Here is a 16,981-nt window from a genome sequence, read left to right as displayed (position 1 = left end):
AAGCCGCAGTGGAATTTCTCCTTCCTGTGGTTGACGATGATGGTGACAACGACGATGACGATGACGATGATGACAATGAAGATGACGACGATGACGACAATGATGACGATCATCCGATGGTGAGGCCGAAGCCGCAGTGGAATTGCTCCTTCCTGTGGTTGACGATGATGGTGACAACGACGATGACAATGACGATGATGACAATGAAGATGATGACAATGATGATGACGACGATGATGACGATGATGATGATCATCCGATGGTGAGGCTGAATCCACAATGGAATTTCTCCTTCCTGTGGTTGATGATGACAATGACAATGATGAAGACGACGATGACGATGACAATGACCATGACCATGACAATGACGATGACGATGAAGATGAAGATGATGACGATGATGAGGCTCATCCAATGGTGAGGCCGAATCCACAACGGAATTTCTCCTTCCTGTGGTTGATGATGACGATGACGATGACAATGACAATGACAATGATGACAATGAAGATGATGAAGATGATGAAGATGAAGATGATGATGAGGCTCATCCGATGGTGAGGCCGAAGCCGCAGTGGAATTTCTCCTTCCTGTGGTTGACGATGACAATGACAATGATAATGATGACAATGACAATGACAATGATGATGATGATGAAGATGAAGATGACAATGACGATAAAGATGATGACGATGATGAAGATGATGATGACGATGATGAGGCTCATCCGATGGTGAGGCCGAAGCCGCAGTGGAATTTCTCCTTCCTGTGGTTGATGATGACGATGATGATGACAACGATAACGATGACGATGATGAAGATGATGACGATGATGATGATCAGCCGATGGTGAGGCCGAAGCCGCAGTGGAATTTCTCCTTCCTGTGGTTGATGATGACGATGATGATGACAACGATAACGATGACGATGATGAAGATGATGACGATGATGATGATCAGCCGATGGTGAGGCCGAAGCCGCAGTGGAATTTCTCCTTCCTGTGGTTGACGATGATGATGACAATGATGAAGATGATGAAGATGATGAAGATGAGGATGAAGAGGCTCAGCCGATGGTGAGGCCGAAGCCGCAGTGGAATTTCTCCTTCCTGTGGCTGACGATGACGATAATGAAAGTCAATATGACAATGACGATGATGAAGGTCAGGTTGATGACAATGATGACGACGATGAAGATGATGATGAAGATGACGATGATGATGATCAGCCGATGGTGAGGCCGAAGCCGCAGTGGAATTTCTCCTTCCTGTGGTTGACGATGACGATGACAACGATGACGACGATAACGATGACAATGATGATGAAGATGACGATGACGATGAGGCTCAGCCGATGGTGAGGCCGAAGCCGCAGTGGAATTTCTCCTTCCTGTGGTTGATAAAGGCTCCCAGGGCCAGGGTGAGGGGGAGGGGCGGCAGCTTCTTCTCCAGCACCGCCCCCACCTGCCACGAGCTGTCCACGGAACCTGCGGAATTCCGGGAAATTTTGGGAATTTTCACAAATTTTTGGGGAATTTTCACAAATTTTTGGGAATTTTCACGAATTTTTTTGGAATTTTTTCCAGATTTTGGGGGGAATTTTCACTATTTTTTGGGATTTTTCCTGATTTTTTTAAGGATTTTTTCCCTAATTTTTGGGAATTTTCCCAAAATTTTTTTGAATTTTCCCGATTTTTTTGGGAATTTTTCCGGATTTTTGGGGGAATTTTCACGATTTTTTTGGGGGGATTTTTCCTGATTTTTTTTTTTTTAAGGGATTTTTCCCAATTTTTTTTCGAGAAATTGTCCCAAATTTTTAGGCATTTTTCCCAATTTTTGGGGGGAATTTTTCCCATTTTTTTGGGGAGAATTTTTCCCAATTTTTGGGGGGGAATTTTCCCAATTTTTTTTTGATTTTTCCAGGTTTTTCCTCCCAACTTTGGGACCTTTCTGAAAATTTGTTTTGCATTTTTCCAAATTTTGGGAATTTTCCTAATTTTTTTTTAATTTTCCTGAACATTTGGGGATTTTTTTCTATTTTTTTTTTTTTAATTTTCTTGATTTTTTTCAGAATTTTTCCTGATTTTTTTGGGAATTTTCCTAAATTTTGGGGGGGATTTTTTCACTTTTTTTTTTTTTTATTATTATTTTTTCATGATTTTTCATGATTTTTTGGGATTTTTTCACCATTTTTGGGGGGATTTTTTCACGAATTTTTGGGGGGATTTTTTCACCACTTTTTGAGAATTTTGGGGGATTTTTTTACAATTTTTTAGGAATTTTTTTGGGATTTTTTCACAATTTTTGGGGGGATTTTTTCACCATTTTGGGGGATTTTTTCATGATTTTTTTTTTGAATTTTGGGGGGATTTTTTCACGATTTTTAGAAGATTTTTGGGGAATTTTTTTTCATTATTTTTTGGGGATTTTTTCTCTATTTTTTTTTTTTATTTTTTCACAATTTTTTGGGAATTTTTGGGGGATTTTTTACAAGTTTTTGGAGGATTTTTTTGGAATTTTTTGAGATTTTTTTTGGGATTTTTGGGGGGATTTTTTCACAATTTTTGGGGCATTTTTTTCATTATTTTTGGGGGGATTTTTCAAAATTTTGGGGGAATTTTTTTCATGATTTTTTTTGGATTTTTTTTCACGATTTTTCGGGGGAATTTTCCACCATTTTTGGGGGGATTTTTTTCACTATTTTTTCAGAATTTTGGGGGGATTTTTTCACGATTTTGTGGAAAATTTTTCGCCATTTTTGGGGATTTTTTCACGATTTTTTGGGAATTTTGGGGGGATTTTTTAACAATTTTTTTGAGGATTTTTTTGGAATTTTTTGAGATTTTTTTTCACGATTTTTTGGGGAATTTTGGGGGGATTTTTTTACAATTTTTTGGGGAGATTATTTCGGTAAACTTTTTTATTTCTTCATAATTTTCTACAAATTTTTTCCCCATTTTTTTACAATTTTTTTCCCCATTTTTCACCAATTTTTTCCCCATTTTTAAACAATTTTTTTCCCCATTTTTCACCAATTTTTTCCCCATTTTTCCATCAATTCCCCCCCCTTTTTTTTTTTAAATTTTTCCCACATTTTAACCCCAATCCCCCCCCTTTCAGAACCACATTTTGGGATAAATTTGGGTTAAATTTGGGTTAAATTTGTGTGATTTTGGGTCATTTTCTCACCCCTGAAGAGCAGGTTCCCCCGGGGCAGCTCCAGCTGGTACCCGAAGGCGACACTCGAGTCCTGGAGCCTCGTGCTGGCCTCAAACTCCACCCCCACCTGCAGCTGGAAACACCTGGGGGTCACACCTGGACCAGCTTTGGGGAATTTCCCCGTTTTTGGCCATTTTTCCCATTTTTTAAAGTGAATTTTTACCAATTTTTACCAATTTTTGGCGATTTTTTACCATTTTTTACCAATTTTTCTGTGATTTTTCCCCATTTTTGGATCCCCATCCACCCCCACCTGCAGCTGGACACACCTGGGCTCACACCTGGACCAGTTTTGGGGAATTTCCCCATTTCTGGCCATTTTTGCCATTTTTTAAAGCGATTTTTTACTATTTTTTAGCCATTTTTTACCATTTTTTAATGATTTTTACCCTTTTTTTACAAATTTTTTCCCCAATTTAGAGGAAATTCGTCCCCCACCTGCAGCTGGACACACCTGGGGTCACACCTGGACCAGTTTTGGGGAATTTCCCCATTTTTGGCCATTTTCCCCATTTTTTAAAGCGAATTTTTACCATTTTTTGGTGATTTTTTACCATTTTTTGATGATTTTTTACCATTTTTGATGATTTTTTACCATTTTTTCCCATTTTTGGAGCCCCATCCACCCCCACCTGCAGCTGGACACACCTGGGGGTCACACCTGGACCAGTTTTGGGGAATTTTCCCCATTTTTGACCATTTTTCCCATTTTTTAAAGCGATTTTTTACCATTTTTTAGCCATTTTTTACCATTTTTTGATGATTTTTTACCATTTTTGATGATTTTTTACCATTTTTTCCCATTTTTGGATCCCCATTCAGCCCCACCTGCAGCTGGAAACACCTGGGGTCACACCTGGACCAGGTTTGGGGAATTTCCCCATTTTTGGCCATTTTTGCCATTTTTTAAAGCGAATTTTTACCATTTTTTAGCCATTTTTTACCAATTTTTTACCATTTTTTAGCAATTTTTTCCCCAATTTAGGGGAAATTCGTCCCCCACCTGCAGCTGGACACACCTGGGCTCACATCTGGACCACGCCCACAGCCCAATTGGCTCCTCAGGTGTGTTTTTGTGTCCCCCAGGTGAGTTTTTGGTGTCCCCAGGTGAGTTTTTAGTCTCCCCAGGTGTGTTTTTTAACCCCCCCAGGTGTATTTTATCCCCCTCAGGTGAATTCTGGGGCTCCCCAGGTGTATTTTTGGGCCCCCCAGGTGAGTTTTTAGCCCCCCTAAATATGTTTTTAGTCTCCCCAGGTGTGTTTTTACCCCCCCAGGTGCATTTTCAGCCCCGTCAGGTGTCTTTTATCCCCCCCAGGTGGATTTTATCCCCCCCAGGTGTATTTTTGTGCCCCCAGGTGTATTTTTGAGTCCCCCCCAGGTATATTTTTGGCCCCCCAGGTGTGTTTTGAGTCCCCCCAGGTGTATTTTGGGCCCCTCAGGTGTATTTTTAACCCCCCCAGGTGTGTTTTGGGGTTACCTGTTCACTGGCTCTGTGGTAGTAGGTCAGGTGAGCCCCGGCCTGGCCCAACGTCACCGTCCCGATCCACGACGGGGCTGGGGGGGAAATGTGGGGTCACCTGGGGCAGGTGAGGCCTCACCTGAGGGTTTGGGGTCACCTGGGCAGGTTTGGGGTCACCTGGAGGGGTTTGGGGTCACCTGGGGAGGGTTTGGGGTCATTTCAGGGGGGTTTGGGGTCACCTGGAGGGTTTGGGGTCACCTGGGGCAGGTGAGGCCTCACCTGGGGGTTTGGGGTCACCTGGGGGGGTTTGGGGTCACCTGGGGGGGTTTGGGGTCACCTGGGGGGTTTGGGGTCACCTGGGGCAGGTTTGGGGTCACCTGGAGGGGTTTGGGGTCACCTGGGGGGTTTGGGGTCACCTGGGGCAGGTTTGGGGTCACCTGGAGGGGTTTGGGGTCACCTGGGGGGTTTGGGGTCACCTGGGCAGGTTTGGGGTCACCTGGGGGGGTTTGGGGTCACCTGGGGGGGGTTTGGGGTCACCTGGGCAGGTTTGGGGTCACCTGGGGGGGTTTGGGGTCACCTGGGCAGGTTTGGGGTCACCTGGGGGGGGTTGGGGTCACCTGGGGGGGGTTTGGGGTCACCTGGGCAGGTTTGGGGTCACCTGGGGGGGTTTGGGGTCACCTGGGCAGGTTTGGGGTCACCTGGGGGGGGTTGGGGTCACCTGGGCAGGTTTGGGGTCACCTGGGCAGGTTTGGGGTCACCTGGGGGGGGTTTGGGGTCACCTGTGGATTTTTTGGGCTCTCACCTGAGGGGATTTTGGAGTCTCACCTGTGGATTTTTGGGGTGTCTCACCTGTCCAGGTTTTGGGATTTCTCTACAGGATTTTTGGGCTCTCTGGTCTGGATTTTTGGGATGGATTTTGGACTCTCACCTGTATATTTTGGGCTCTCACCTGGATGGATTTTGGCTCTCACCTGAGGATATTTTGGGATGGATTTAGGGGTCTCACCTGTGGATTTTTTGGGCTCTCACCTGAGGGTTTTTGGGGCTCTCACCTGGATGGATTTTTGGGCTCTCTGGTCTGGATTTTTGGGATGGATTTTGGACTCTCACCTGTATATTTTGGGCTCTCACCTGAGGGGATTTTGGGTCTCACCTGAGGATATTTTGGGATGGATTTTGGGGTCTCACCTGTGGATTTTTTGGGCTCTCACCTGAGGGTTTTTGGGGTCTCACCTGGATGGATTTTTGGGGTCTCTGGTCTGGATTTTTGGGATGGATTTTGGACTCTCACCTGTATATTTTGGGCTCTCACCTGGATGGATTTTTGGCTCTCACCTGTGAGTTTCTGGGTCTCACCTGAGGGGATTTTTGGGGTGCCTGTACAGGATTTTTGGGCTCTCACCTCTATATTTTGGGCTCTCACCTGGATGGATTTTGGGTCTCACCTGAGGATATTTTGGGATGGATTTTGGACTCTCACCTGTGGATTTTTTGGGCTCTCACCTGGATGGATTTTTGGGGTCTCTGGTCTGGATTTTTGGGATGGATTTTGGGGCCTCACCTGTGGATTTTTGGGCTCTCACCTGAGGGGATTTTGGGCTCTCACCTGGATGGATTTTTGGGGTCTCTGGTCTGGATTTTTGGGATGGATTTTGGACTCTCACCTGTGGATTTGGGGTGTCTCACCTGGATGGATTTTTGGGCTCTCACCTGAACAGGTTTTGGACTCTCACCTGCATAAATTTTGGGATTTCTCTACAGGATTTTTGGGTGTCTCACCTGGATGGATTTTTGGCTCTCACCTGGATGGATTTTTGGGATGGATTTTGGGCTCTCATCTGTGTATTTTGGGCTCTTACCTGTGGATTTTTTGGGTCTCACCTGAGAATATTTTGGGGTGTCTCACCTGTATATTTTGGGCTCTCACCTGAGGGATATTTTGGGTCTCACCTGTGGATTTTTGGGTCTCACCTGAGGGGATTTTTGGGCTCTCACCTGGATGGATTTTTGGGGTCTCTGGTCCGGATTTTTGGGATGGATTTTGGGCTCTCACCTGAGGGATTTTTTGGGTCTCACCTGTGGATTTTTGGGGCTCTCACCTGTGGATATTTGGGGCTCTCACCTGAGTACCTGCCGGCCAGGGAGAGCACAGCCCCCTCCTCCCCCGGGCGTCGGTGATAAACCAGCTCCGCCCCCAGCGCCAGGTGAGCTGTGACACTCTGCAGGTAATGGGCCACCAGGATACCTGGGGGAATTACAGGTAATTAGAGAGATTTTGGGGAAATTTGGGAGAATTTGGGGGATTTTGGGGGAATCTGGGGGATTTCAAAAAATTTGGGGGAATTTGGGGAGAATTTTGGGGACATTTCGGGGAATTTTGGGGAAATTTGGGAGAAAAATTGGAGAAATTTGGGGGAAAAATTGGGGAATTTGGGGGGGAAATTGGGGAATTTGGGAGAATTTGGGAAAATTTAGGAAAATTCGGGAGAATTTGGGGGAATTCGGGAGAAAAATTGGGGAAATTTCAGGGAAAAATTGGGGAAATTTGGGGGAAAAATTGGGGAATTTGGGGGATTTGGGGAAATTTGGGGGAAAAATCAGGAGAAAAATTGAAGAATTTGGGAGAATTTGGGAGACAAATTGGGGAATTTGGGGGAAAAATTGGGGAAATTTGGGAGAATTTGGGGGAATTTGGGAAAATTGGGGAATTTTGGGAGATTTCGGGAGAATTTGGGGGAAAAACTGAGAGTTTTGGGCTTTTTGGGATCATTTTTGGGGGGATTTTGTAATTCTAGGGGGATTTTTAAAGGGATTTTTGGGGTCATTTTTGGGGAATTTTTGGGGTCATTTTTTGGGGAATTTTTGGGGTAATTTTGGGGCGGATTTTTTGGGTCACTTTGGGCTTTTTTTTGGGAGGATTTTTAGGGTTTCTTGAGGTAATTTTGGGTGATTTTTGGGGTTTTCTGGGGTAATTTTGGGGCTTTTTTTGGGTCATTTTGGGGCGAATTTTTTTGGTCATTTTTGGAGTTTTTATGGGGGAAATTTTTAGGGTTTCTTGAGGTAATTTTTGGGTGATTTTTGGGGTTTCTGGGGTCAGTTTTTGGAGGTTTTGGGCTCATTTTTGGCGGAATTTTTTGGGTAATTTGGGGTAATTTTGGGGGGGTTTTTTGGGTCATTTTGGGGATTTTTGGGTCATTTTTGGGTGCTTTTTTGGGATAATTTTTGGGAATTTCTGGGGTCATTTTTGGGGTCGTTTGGGGGATTTTTGGGGGGATTTTTAGGTCATTTTTGGGGGCTTTTTTGGGATAATTTTTGGGAATTTCTGGGGTCATTTTTGGGGTCGTTTTGGGGTTTTGGGGGGGAATTTTTGGGTCATTTTTGGGACAATTTTTGTGGATTTCTGGGGTCATTTTTGGGGGGTCCCAGAGATTATTTTGAGGTCATTTTTGGGATAATTTTTGGTGGTTTTTAGGGTGATTTTGGGGTCAAACCTGATCCCATGAGGATGTCGGGGTTGCCCAGGGTGAGCGCGGCCGTGAAATCCCCTCCCCGATATTCCCCGTCCACCTGCCAGTTCACAAACTTGGACTGCTGGGTCTGGGGGGAAATAAAAAAAAAAAACACAATTTTTAGGGAAAAAATCGTGATTTTGGGGAAAAATTTCAATTTTGGGGGAAAAGCTCCGAGTTTGGGGAAAAAAATCACAATTTTGGGGGAAAAAATTCTGATTTTTGGGGAAAAAATTCTGAAAATTCCCTTAAAAAAATCCCCAAAAATCCTCAAAATTCCCCCTAAAATTCTGCAAAAAATCCCCAAATTTCCCTTAAAAGATTCCCAAAATCCTTCAAAAAATCCCCAAAAATCCTCCCTAAAATTCTCCCTAAAATTCAAAAAAAAAATCCCCAAAATTCCCCCTAAAATTCCCAAAAAAACCCCAAAAACTGCTCAAAAATCCCCCAAAATTCCCAAAAAAATCCCTCTAAAATTCCTCCTAAAATTCAAAAAATCTCAAAAAAAACCCCAAAAGTTCCTCAAAAAATCACCAAAAAAATCCCCAAAAATCCCAAAAAAACCCCCAAAATCCTCCAAAAAATTCCCAAAATTCCCCCTAAAATCCTCCAAAAAATCCCCAAAATCCTTCAAAAAATCTCCCAAAAATCCCCAAATTTCCCCCAAAAATCCTCCAAAAAATCCCTAAAATTCCTCAAAAAATCCCAAAAAAAATCCCCAAAATACCTCAAAAAATCCCCAAAAAAATCCCTAAAATTCCTCAAAAAATCCTCCAAAAAAATCCCTAAAATTCCTCAAAAAATCCCCAAAAAAATCCCTAAAATTCCTCAAAAAATCCTCCAAAAAATCCCCACAATTCCTCAAAAAATCCCCAAATTTCCCCCAAAAATCCTCCAAAAAATCCCCAAAATTCCTCAAAAAAATCCGCCAAAAAATCCCCAAAATTCCCTCAAAAAATCCGCCAAAAAATCCCCAAAATTCCTCAAAAAATCCTCCAAAAAATCCCCAAAATCCCTCAAAAAATCCCCCAAAAATCCCCAAAAAATCCCCAAAAACCCCCTAAAATTAAAAAAAAAAATTTCCAAAAAAATTCCAAAAATTCCCCCAAAACCCCAAAAATTCCCAAAATTCCCAAAAATTCCCCCAAAATCCCAATTTTTTTTTACCTGGAAGGCGATTTTGGATCGGATCCTGGAGGTGACCTGGTGAACCACCTGGGCATTGAGGCTCCCACTGTTGTCCATGTCCCCAACCAGGACTGGAAATGCCTGAAAATTTTGAAAAATTTGGGAATTTTTGGGAATTTCAGGAAATTTTGGGAATTTTTGGGGATTTTTGGGGAATTTTTGGGGAATTTTTGGGGATTTTTTGGGAATTTTTTGGGAATTTTTTGTGAAATTTGGGGGATTTTTCTGGGATTTTTGGGGGGATTTTTTTTGGAATTTTAGGAGGAATTTTGGGGATTTGGGGAGAAATTTGGAGGAATTTTTTGGGATTTTTCCCCAAGTGTGAAAATTCCCAATTCCCCAAAATCCTCAATTCTTAAAATCATCCAAATTTGAAAATATCAAAGTTAAATTTCGATTCCCCAGAATTTTGAGTCCCAAAATCCCCAAATTCTTCAATTCCTAAAATCTCCCAAATTCCAAAATTAATTTTTGACTCCCCAAATCCCCCAAAATTTTGACTCCCAAAATCCCAAATCCTCCAATCCAAAACCACCAAATTCTCTAAAAATTCCCCGAAAATTCCCCCAAAATTCCTCCAAACCCCCCAAAATCCCCCCAAATTTTCCCCAACATTCCCCCAAAAATTGGGATTTTTTCCCCCCAAAACCCCCCAAATTCCCCACCAAACCCCCAAAATTTCCCCAAATTCCCCCCAAATTTCCCCCAAATCCCCCAAATTCCCCAAAATTTCCTCCAAAATCCCCCAAAATTCCTCCCAAATCCCCCCAAATCATCCAAATTTTCCCCCAAAATCTGCCAAAATCTCCCCCCAAAATCCCTCCAAAATTCCCCCAAATCCCTCCCAAAATTTCCTCAAAATTCCCCAAATTTTCCCCAAAATTCCCGCAAAATTGTGACTTTTTCCCCCAAAACTTCCCCCAAAATCTCCCAAATTTCCCCCCAAATTCCTCCCAAAACCCCCAAAATCCCCCCAAAATTTCCCAAAATTGGGATTTTTTCCCCAAAATTTCACCCAAAACTCCCCAAATTTTCCCAAATTCCCTCCAAATCCCCCCAAAATCCCCCAAATTTTCCACAAACCCCCCAAATTTCCCCCAAAATATTCCAAAATTCCCCCCAAAATTGGGATTTTTCCCTGAAAATCCCCCCCAAAACCTCCCAAATTTCCCCCCAAAATTCTCCAAGAATTGCCAAAATTCCCCCAAATTTCCCAAACTCCCCCAAATCCCCTCAAATCTCCCAAATTTTCCACAACATTCCCCCCAAAATTGGGATTTTTCCCTGAAAATCCCCCCAAATTCCCCCCGAAACTCCTCAAAATCCTCCAAAAATTCCCCAAATCCCCCCAAATTTCCCCCAAATTTCTAAAATTCCCCAAATCCCCCCAAAACCTCCCAAATTTTCCCCAAAAATTGGGATTTTTCCCCCAAAATCCCCCCCAAAAACCCCCAAATTTCCCCACAAAATTCCCCAAAAATTCCCAAAATTTGGGAAATGTCTAAAATCCCCCAAATTTTCCCAAATTTCCCCCAAATTTCCCAATTTCTGACCTCGGTGGGGCTCAGGTGTTTGGTGCCCACGTAGGTGGCCCCAAAGTGATAATTGGACTCCCCCAAAGTGCTCAGGGCAACCGTGTGATTCACCTGCAAAAAAACAGCCAAAAACTGACCCAAAATATCCCCAAAATATCCCCAAAATATCCTCAAAATATCACCAAAATATTCCCAAATTAGTCCCAAAATAGGCCCAAAATAGGCCCAAAATAGCCCCAAAATTGACCCAAAATATTCCCAAAAATGGCCCAAAATAGGCCCAAAAATAGGCCAAAAATAGCCCCAAAATATCCCCAAAATAGGCCCAAAATTGTCCTAAAAAACACCCCAAAATAGGCCCAAAAATAGTCCAAAATAGACCCAAAATTGTCCCAAAAATAGTCCAAAAATAGTCCCAAAATAGTCCAAAAATAGTCCCAAAATAGTCCCAACATATCCTCAAAATTTCCCCAAAATAGTCCTAAAAAACACCCCAAAATAGACCCAAAATTGTCCAAAAAATATCCCCAAATTATCCCCAAAATATCCTCAAAATTGTCCCAAAATAGTCCAAAAATAGTCCCAAAATAGGCCCAAAATAGGCCCAAAAATAGTCCCAAAATTGGCCCGAAATAGTCCCCAAAAATCCCCAAAATTGTCCAAAAAATATCCCCAAATTATCCCCAAAATAGTCCCAAAATAGACCCAAAATATTCCCAAAATTGTTGCAAAATATCCTCAAAATTTCCCCAAAATAGTCCAAAAATAGTCCCAAAATAGGCCCAAAATAGTCCCCAAATAGCCCCAAAATAGGCCCAAAAATAGTCCCAAAAATAGTCCAAAAATAGTCCAAAAATAGTCCAAAATAGACCCAAAATAGTCCCAAAATAGGCCCAAAACAGGCCCAAAATAGGCCCAAAAATAGTCCCAAAATTGGCCCGAAATAGTCCCAAAAATAGTCCCAAAATTGGCCCGAAATAGTCCCCAAAAATCCCCAAAATATCCTCAAAATAGTCCCAAAATAGACCCAAAATATTCCCCAAAAAATTCCAGTAAAAATATAAAAATTCCAAGAAAATTCCAAGAAAATTGACCCCAAAAAGCCCCAAATAATCCAAAAAAATCCCAAAAAAATCCCAAAAAAACCCTCGAAAATTTCCCAAAAAATCCCTCCAAAAATAATAATAAAAAAATCAAAAAATCTCCCCCAAAAAATAAAAAAAGCAAAAAAAATCCCAAAAAAATCCCAAAAAAATCCCCAAAAAAACCCCCAAAAAATCCCCCCAAAAATAAAAAAGTAAAAAAAAAAAAATCCTCAAAACTCCCCAAAATTAAAAAAAAATCCCCAAAAAATCCCCCCAAAATCCCCCCAAAAAATCCCCCAAAATTCCCAAAAAATCCCCCCAAAATTAAAAAAAACCTTAAAAATCCCCAAAAATACAAAAAAAACCCCCCAAAAATATTTAAAATTCCACAAAAACACCCAAAACCCCCCAAAAAATCCCCAAAAATTCCCAAAAAAATCCAAAAAATTTCAAAAAAAATCCCCCCAAAATAATCTCAAAAAAAATTTAAAAATCCCCCCCAAGAAATTCCAAAAAATCTAAAAAAAACCCCCAAAAAATCCCCAAAAAATCCCCCCAAAATTCCCAAAAAAATCCCCCCAAAATTCCCAAAAAAATCCCCCCAAAATTTAAAAAAATTATTTAAAATTCCAAAAAAAATACAAAAAAAAAAATCCCCAAAAAATATTTTTAAAAATTCCACAAAAACACCCAAAAAACCCCAAAAAATCCCCAAAAAAATCCCAAAAAAAATCCCCCAAAAATTTCAAAAAAACCCCAAAAATTTTTCCAAAAAAATCCCTCCAAAATAATCTCAAAAAAAATTTAAAATCCCCCCAAAAATTCCAAAAGAATCTAAAAAAAAACCCCAAAAAATCCCCAAAAAATCCAAATAAATCCCCCAAAAAATCCCAAAAAGATCCCCCAAAAAAATCCTTGAAAACGACTCAGGAACTCGCTAAAATTCCCAAAAAATTCCCAAAAAATTCCCAAAAAATCCCCCAAACATCCTCAAAAAGTCCCCAAAAATGTCCAAAAAAAATCCCAAAAAATCCCCCCAAATCACCCCAAAATCCCAAAAAAAAACCCCAAAAAATAAAAAAAAGCAAAAAAAATCCCAAAAAAATTCCCAAAAACTCCCCAAAGTTCCAAAAAAATTCCCAAAAAATCCTCCCCAAAAAATCACCAAAAAAAATCCAAAATCCCCCCAGAATTCCCCAAAAAATTCCCCAAAAAATTCCCCAAAAAATACCCAATAAAACACCCCAAAATTCGCCAAAAAAATCCCCGAAAATTCAAAAAAACTCCCAAAAATATCCCCCAAAATTCCCAATAAAACACCTCAAAATTGGCCAAAAAATCCTCAAAAATTAAAAAAAAAATCCCCAAAAAATCCCCAAAAAAACCTTCAAAAAATCTAAAAAAAAATTCCTTAAAAATCCAAAAAAAATCCAAAAAAATCAAAAAAACCCCCCCCAAAATCAAAATAAAATTCCTTAAAAATCCAAAAAAAATCCAAAAGAAATAAATAAAAAAAAAAACCAACAAAAATCAAAATAAAATTCCTTAAAAATCCAAAAAAAAAAAAAACCCCAAAAAATCTAAAAAAAATTCCTTAAAAATCCAAAAAAAACCAAAAAAAAAATCCAAAAAAAACCCTCAAAAATCAAAATAAAATTCCTTAAATATCCAAAAAAAAAATCCAAAAAAAAATCCAAAAAAAATCAAAATAAAACCCAAAAATATCCCCCAAAATGACTCAGGAATTTCCCAAAATTCCCCAAAATTCCTGAAAATTCCCAAAATTCCCAAAAATTCCCGAAAATTCCCCAAAAATTCCCCAATTTCCTCACCTGGAAGTGGTTGCTGAGGCCTTTGTTGACCGTGAGCTTCACCCCCTCCATCTGCACCGGGAACAGCTCTGGGAAAAAACGGGAATTTTGGGGGAAAAATTTGGGAATTTTTGGAGAAATTTGGGAATTTTGGGGGAAATTTGGGAATTTGGGGGAAAATTTGGGAATTTTGGGGGGATTTTGGAGGGGAATTTGGGAAAAATGGGAATTTTGGGGGAAAATTGGGGGGGAAATTGAGAATTTCGGGGAATTTTGGGAGGAAAATTGGGGAAAAATGGGAATTTTGGGGAAATTTTGGGGAAAATTGGGGATTTTTGGGGAAATTTGGGGATTTTGGGGGAATTTTTGGGAATTTTGGGGAATTTTAGGGGGATTTTGGGGGGAATTTAGGGAGAAAATTGAGGGATTTGGGGAATTTTGGGGGGAAATCTGGGAATTTTTGGGGAAAATTGGGGATTTTGGGGGAAAATTTGGGAATTTTGGGAGATTTTGGGGGAATTTCAGGAGATTTTGGGAGATTTTTGATTGAAAAATCAGGAAATTTGGGGGGAAAAATTGGGGATTTTGGGGAGATTTTGAGGGAATTTTTGGGAAAAATTCGGGGGAATTTTTTGGGGGAAAATTGGGGAATTTTGGGGGATTTGCGGGGAATTCTGGGGGAAAAATTCAGGAAATTTGGGAAAATTTGGGAAATTTGGGGGAAAATTGGGGATTTTGGGGAAAATTGGGAATTTTGGGGAAATTTGGGGGGAATTTGGGGGGATTTTTGATGGAAAATTGGGATAAAAAAGGGAATTATGGGGGAAATTGGGAAAAATTGGGAATTTTGGGGAGGAAATTGGGGGAATTTTGGGGGGAAAATTGGGGGAATTTTGGGGGAATTTGGGTGGGGAAATCAAGAATTCGGGGAATTTGAGGGGAAATTCGGGAATTTTGGGGAAAAATGGGAATTTTGGAGGATTTTGGGGAAAACGGGGAATTTGGAGTGACTTTTGATGGGAAAATTGGGAATTTCAGGGGGATTTTGGGGTCATTTTTGATCGATTTTTGGTCATTTTTGAACCTTTTTTGGGGGGAATTTTGGGGTTGTTTTTAGACCTTTTCTGGGCCATTTTCGGGCAGATTTTGGGGCTTTTTTGGGTAATTTTTGGGGTGATTTCAGGGCATTTTTGGGGGATTTTGGGGTAGTTTTTGGCGTCATTTTCAGGGTGATTTTGGGGTTTTTTTGGCTCATATTTGGGGTAATTTTGGTGCCATTTTTTGGGTGATTTTGGGCTTTTTTGGTGTCATTTTTGAGGCCATTTTTGGGCTGATTTTGGGGCTTTTTGGAGGAATTTCGGGTCATTTTTGGAGCCATTTTTGGGGGATTTTTGAATCATTTTTGGAGGATTTTTGGGGCCATTTTTGGGATAATTTCAGGTCATTTTTGGGGGATTTTTGGGTCATTTTTAGGGCCTTTTTTGGATAATTTCAGGTCATTTTTTGGGTGACTTTGGGCCATTTTGAGGCCATTTTTGGGGCGAGTTCAGGGCTTTTGTAGGGTCATATTTGGGGCTTTTTTGGGTCATTTTTGGGCTGATTTTTGGTCATTTCTAGGGCCATTTTTGGGATGACTTTGGCCCTTTTTAGGGTCATTTCTGGGGTGATTTTGGGCTTTTTTGGGGTCATTTTGAGGCCATTTTTGGGCTGATTTTGGGGCTTTTTGGAGGGATTTCAGGGTCATTTTTTGGGCCATTTTTGGGGCTATTTTGGGGCTTTTTTAGGGTCATTTTCAGGATAATTTCGGTGTCATTTTTAGGGCCATTTTTGGGATAATTTCGGGTCATTTTTGGGTGATTTTTAGGACCATTTTCAGGATAATTTCGGGTCATTTGGGGGGCTTTTTTGGGTCATTTTTTGGGAGATTTTGGGGTCATTTTTAGGGTCATTTTTGGGCCTATTTCGAGTCACTTTTTAGGGCCATTTTCAGGATAAACCGAGTCATTTTTGGGGAGATTTTGGGGTCATTTCAGGGCTTTTTAGGGTCATTTTTGGTGCCAATTTTGGGGTGATTTGGGGGGATTTTGGGGTCATTTTTGGGGTCATTTTCAGGATAATTTCAGGCCATTTTTGTGCGATTTTTAGAACCATTTTTGGCGTCATTTCTGGTCTTTTTTAGGGTCATTTTTGGGGTGATTTGGGGGCTCTTTGGGGCCATTTTTGGGCTTATTTTGGGGCTTTTTTGGTGCCATTTTCAGGGTGATTTTGAGGTTTTTTTGGCTCATATTTGGTGTCATTTTGGTGCCATTTTTGGGGTGATTTTGGGCTTTTTGGGGGATTTCAGGGCCATTTTTTGGCTGATTTCGGGTGGTTTTTTGGGAATTTTGGTGTCATTTTTTGGGCTATTTTTGGGTTGATTTCGGGACTTTTTGAGGGCATTTTTGGGGGATTTTTGAGTCATTTTTTGGGGTGATTTGGGCCTTTTTTAGGCCCATTTTCAAGCTGATTTTTAGGTGATTTCTGGGTGATTTTCGGGTCATTTTGGGCCGATTTTTCTCACCTTTACACCTGCGGTGACACTCCTCGAAGGCTCCGGGGTTGGGCAGGGGGTCCCCGCCGGGCTCGGGGGGGCGGGAGGGGGGGAGGGGCGCCCCTCCCCCACCCCCCAACCCACTGACGGGGGGGGGCCCCCCAAACCCCGGGGGGGGCACCGGGAGCAGCGGGGGAGGGGGAGGGGGAGACCCGGCCGCCCAAACGTTGCCCATGATGAAGAAAATCTGCAAAAATATTTAAAAAAATTAAAATTTTTCGCCTTTTCAACCTCATTTTTCACCCCGAAAATTCGCGTTTTTTCCTCAAATCGCTCCCCCCACAAGGCCGACCCTTCCCCTCCCGGAATATTCAAGGAATGACCCCAAAATGGCCCAAAAAACCCCAAAATTCGCCCCAAAATCACCGCCCCCCCCTCACGCAGAACTCACGCGGCGGCGGACGGAGAGCGCCCAGCTCTGGCCACGCCCCCTCGCGCTGCCATTGGCTGCCGCTTCCCGCCCGCGCGCTTCTATTGGTCGATTTCCTCTTAGTCCCGCCCACGCGCGCTTCCCATTGGTCGACGCCTCACGGTTGAGTTCCTGTCCCGCCTCACGGGGGTCAGGGGCGGCGTAAGCCCCGCCCTTTTTG

The 16,981-nt window shown here is 41.8% G+C and overlaps 1 protein-coding gene across 1 annotated transcript; it reads right to left on the bottom strand.

The window, feature by feature from the left end:
* Window positions 1-1,234: 1,234 nt before the first annotated feature.
* Window positions 1,235-16,765, bottom strand: TOMM40 (translocase of outer mitochondrial membrane 40). The gene is made up of 9 exons (XM_083880673.1): window positions 16,362-16,765; window positions 13,823-13,890; window positions 10,924-11,016; window positions 9,350-9,451; window positions 8,165-8,270; window positions 6,796-6,918; window positions 4,692-4,768; window positions 3,185-3,287; window positions 1,235-1,482 (listed from the first exon to the last, which is right to left on the bottom strand). The coding sequence occupies exons 1-9, from the start codon at window positions 16,564-16,566 to the stop codon at window positions 1,343-1,345; spliced, it is 1,017 nt and encodes a 338-aa protein (XP_083736799.1). The 5' UTR covers window positions 16,567-16,765; the 3' UTR covers window positions 1,235-1,342.
* Window positions 16,766-16,981: the final 216 nt, after the last annotated feature.

Source organism: Zosterops lateralis (genome assembly GCF_965231275.1).
Source record: "Zosterops lateralis genome assembly, chromosome: 31".
NCBI classification, from domain to species: Eukaryota; Metazoa; Chordata; class Aves; order Passeriformes; family Zosteropidae; genus Zosterops; species Zosterops lateralis.
Note: the sequence above shows the minus strand (reverse complement) of the source record. Positions and strands in the feature narration are given on the sequence as shown.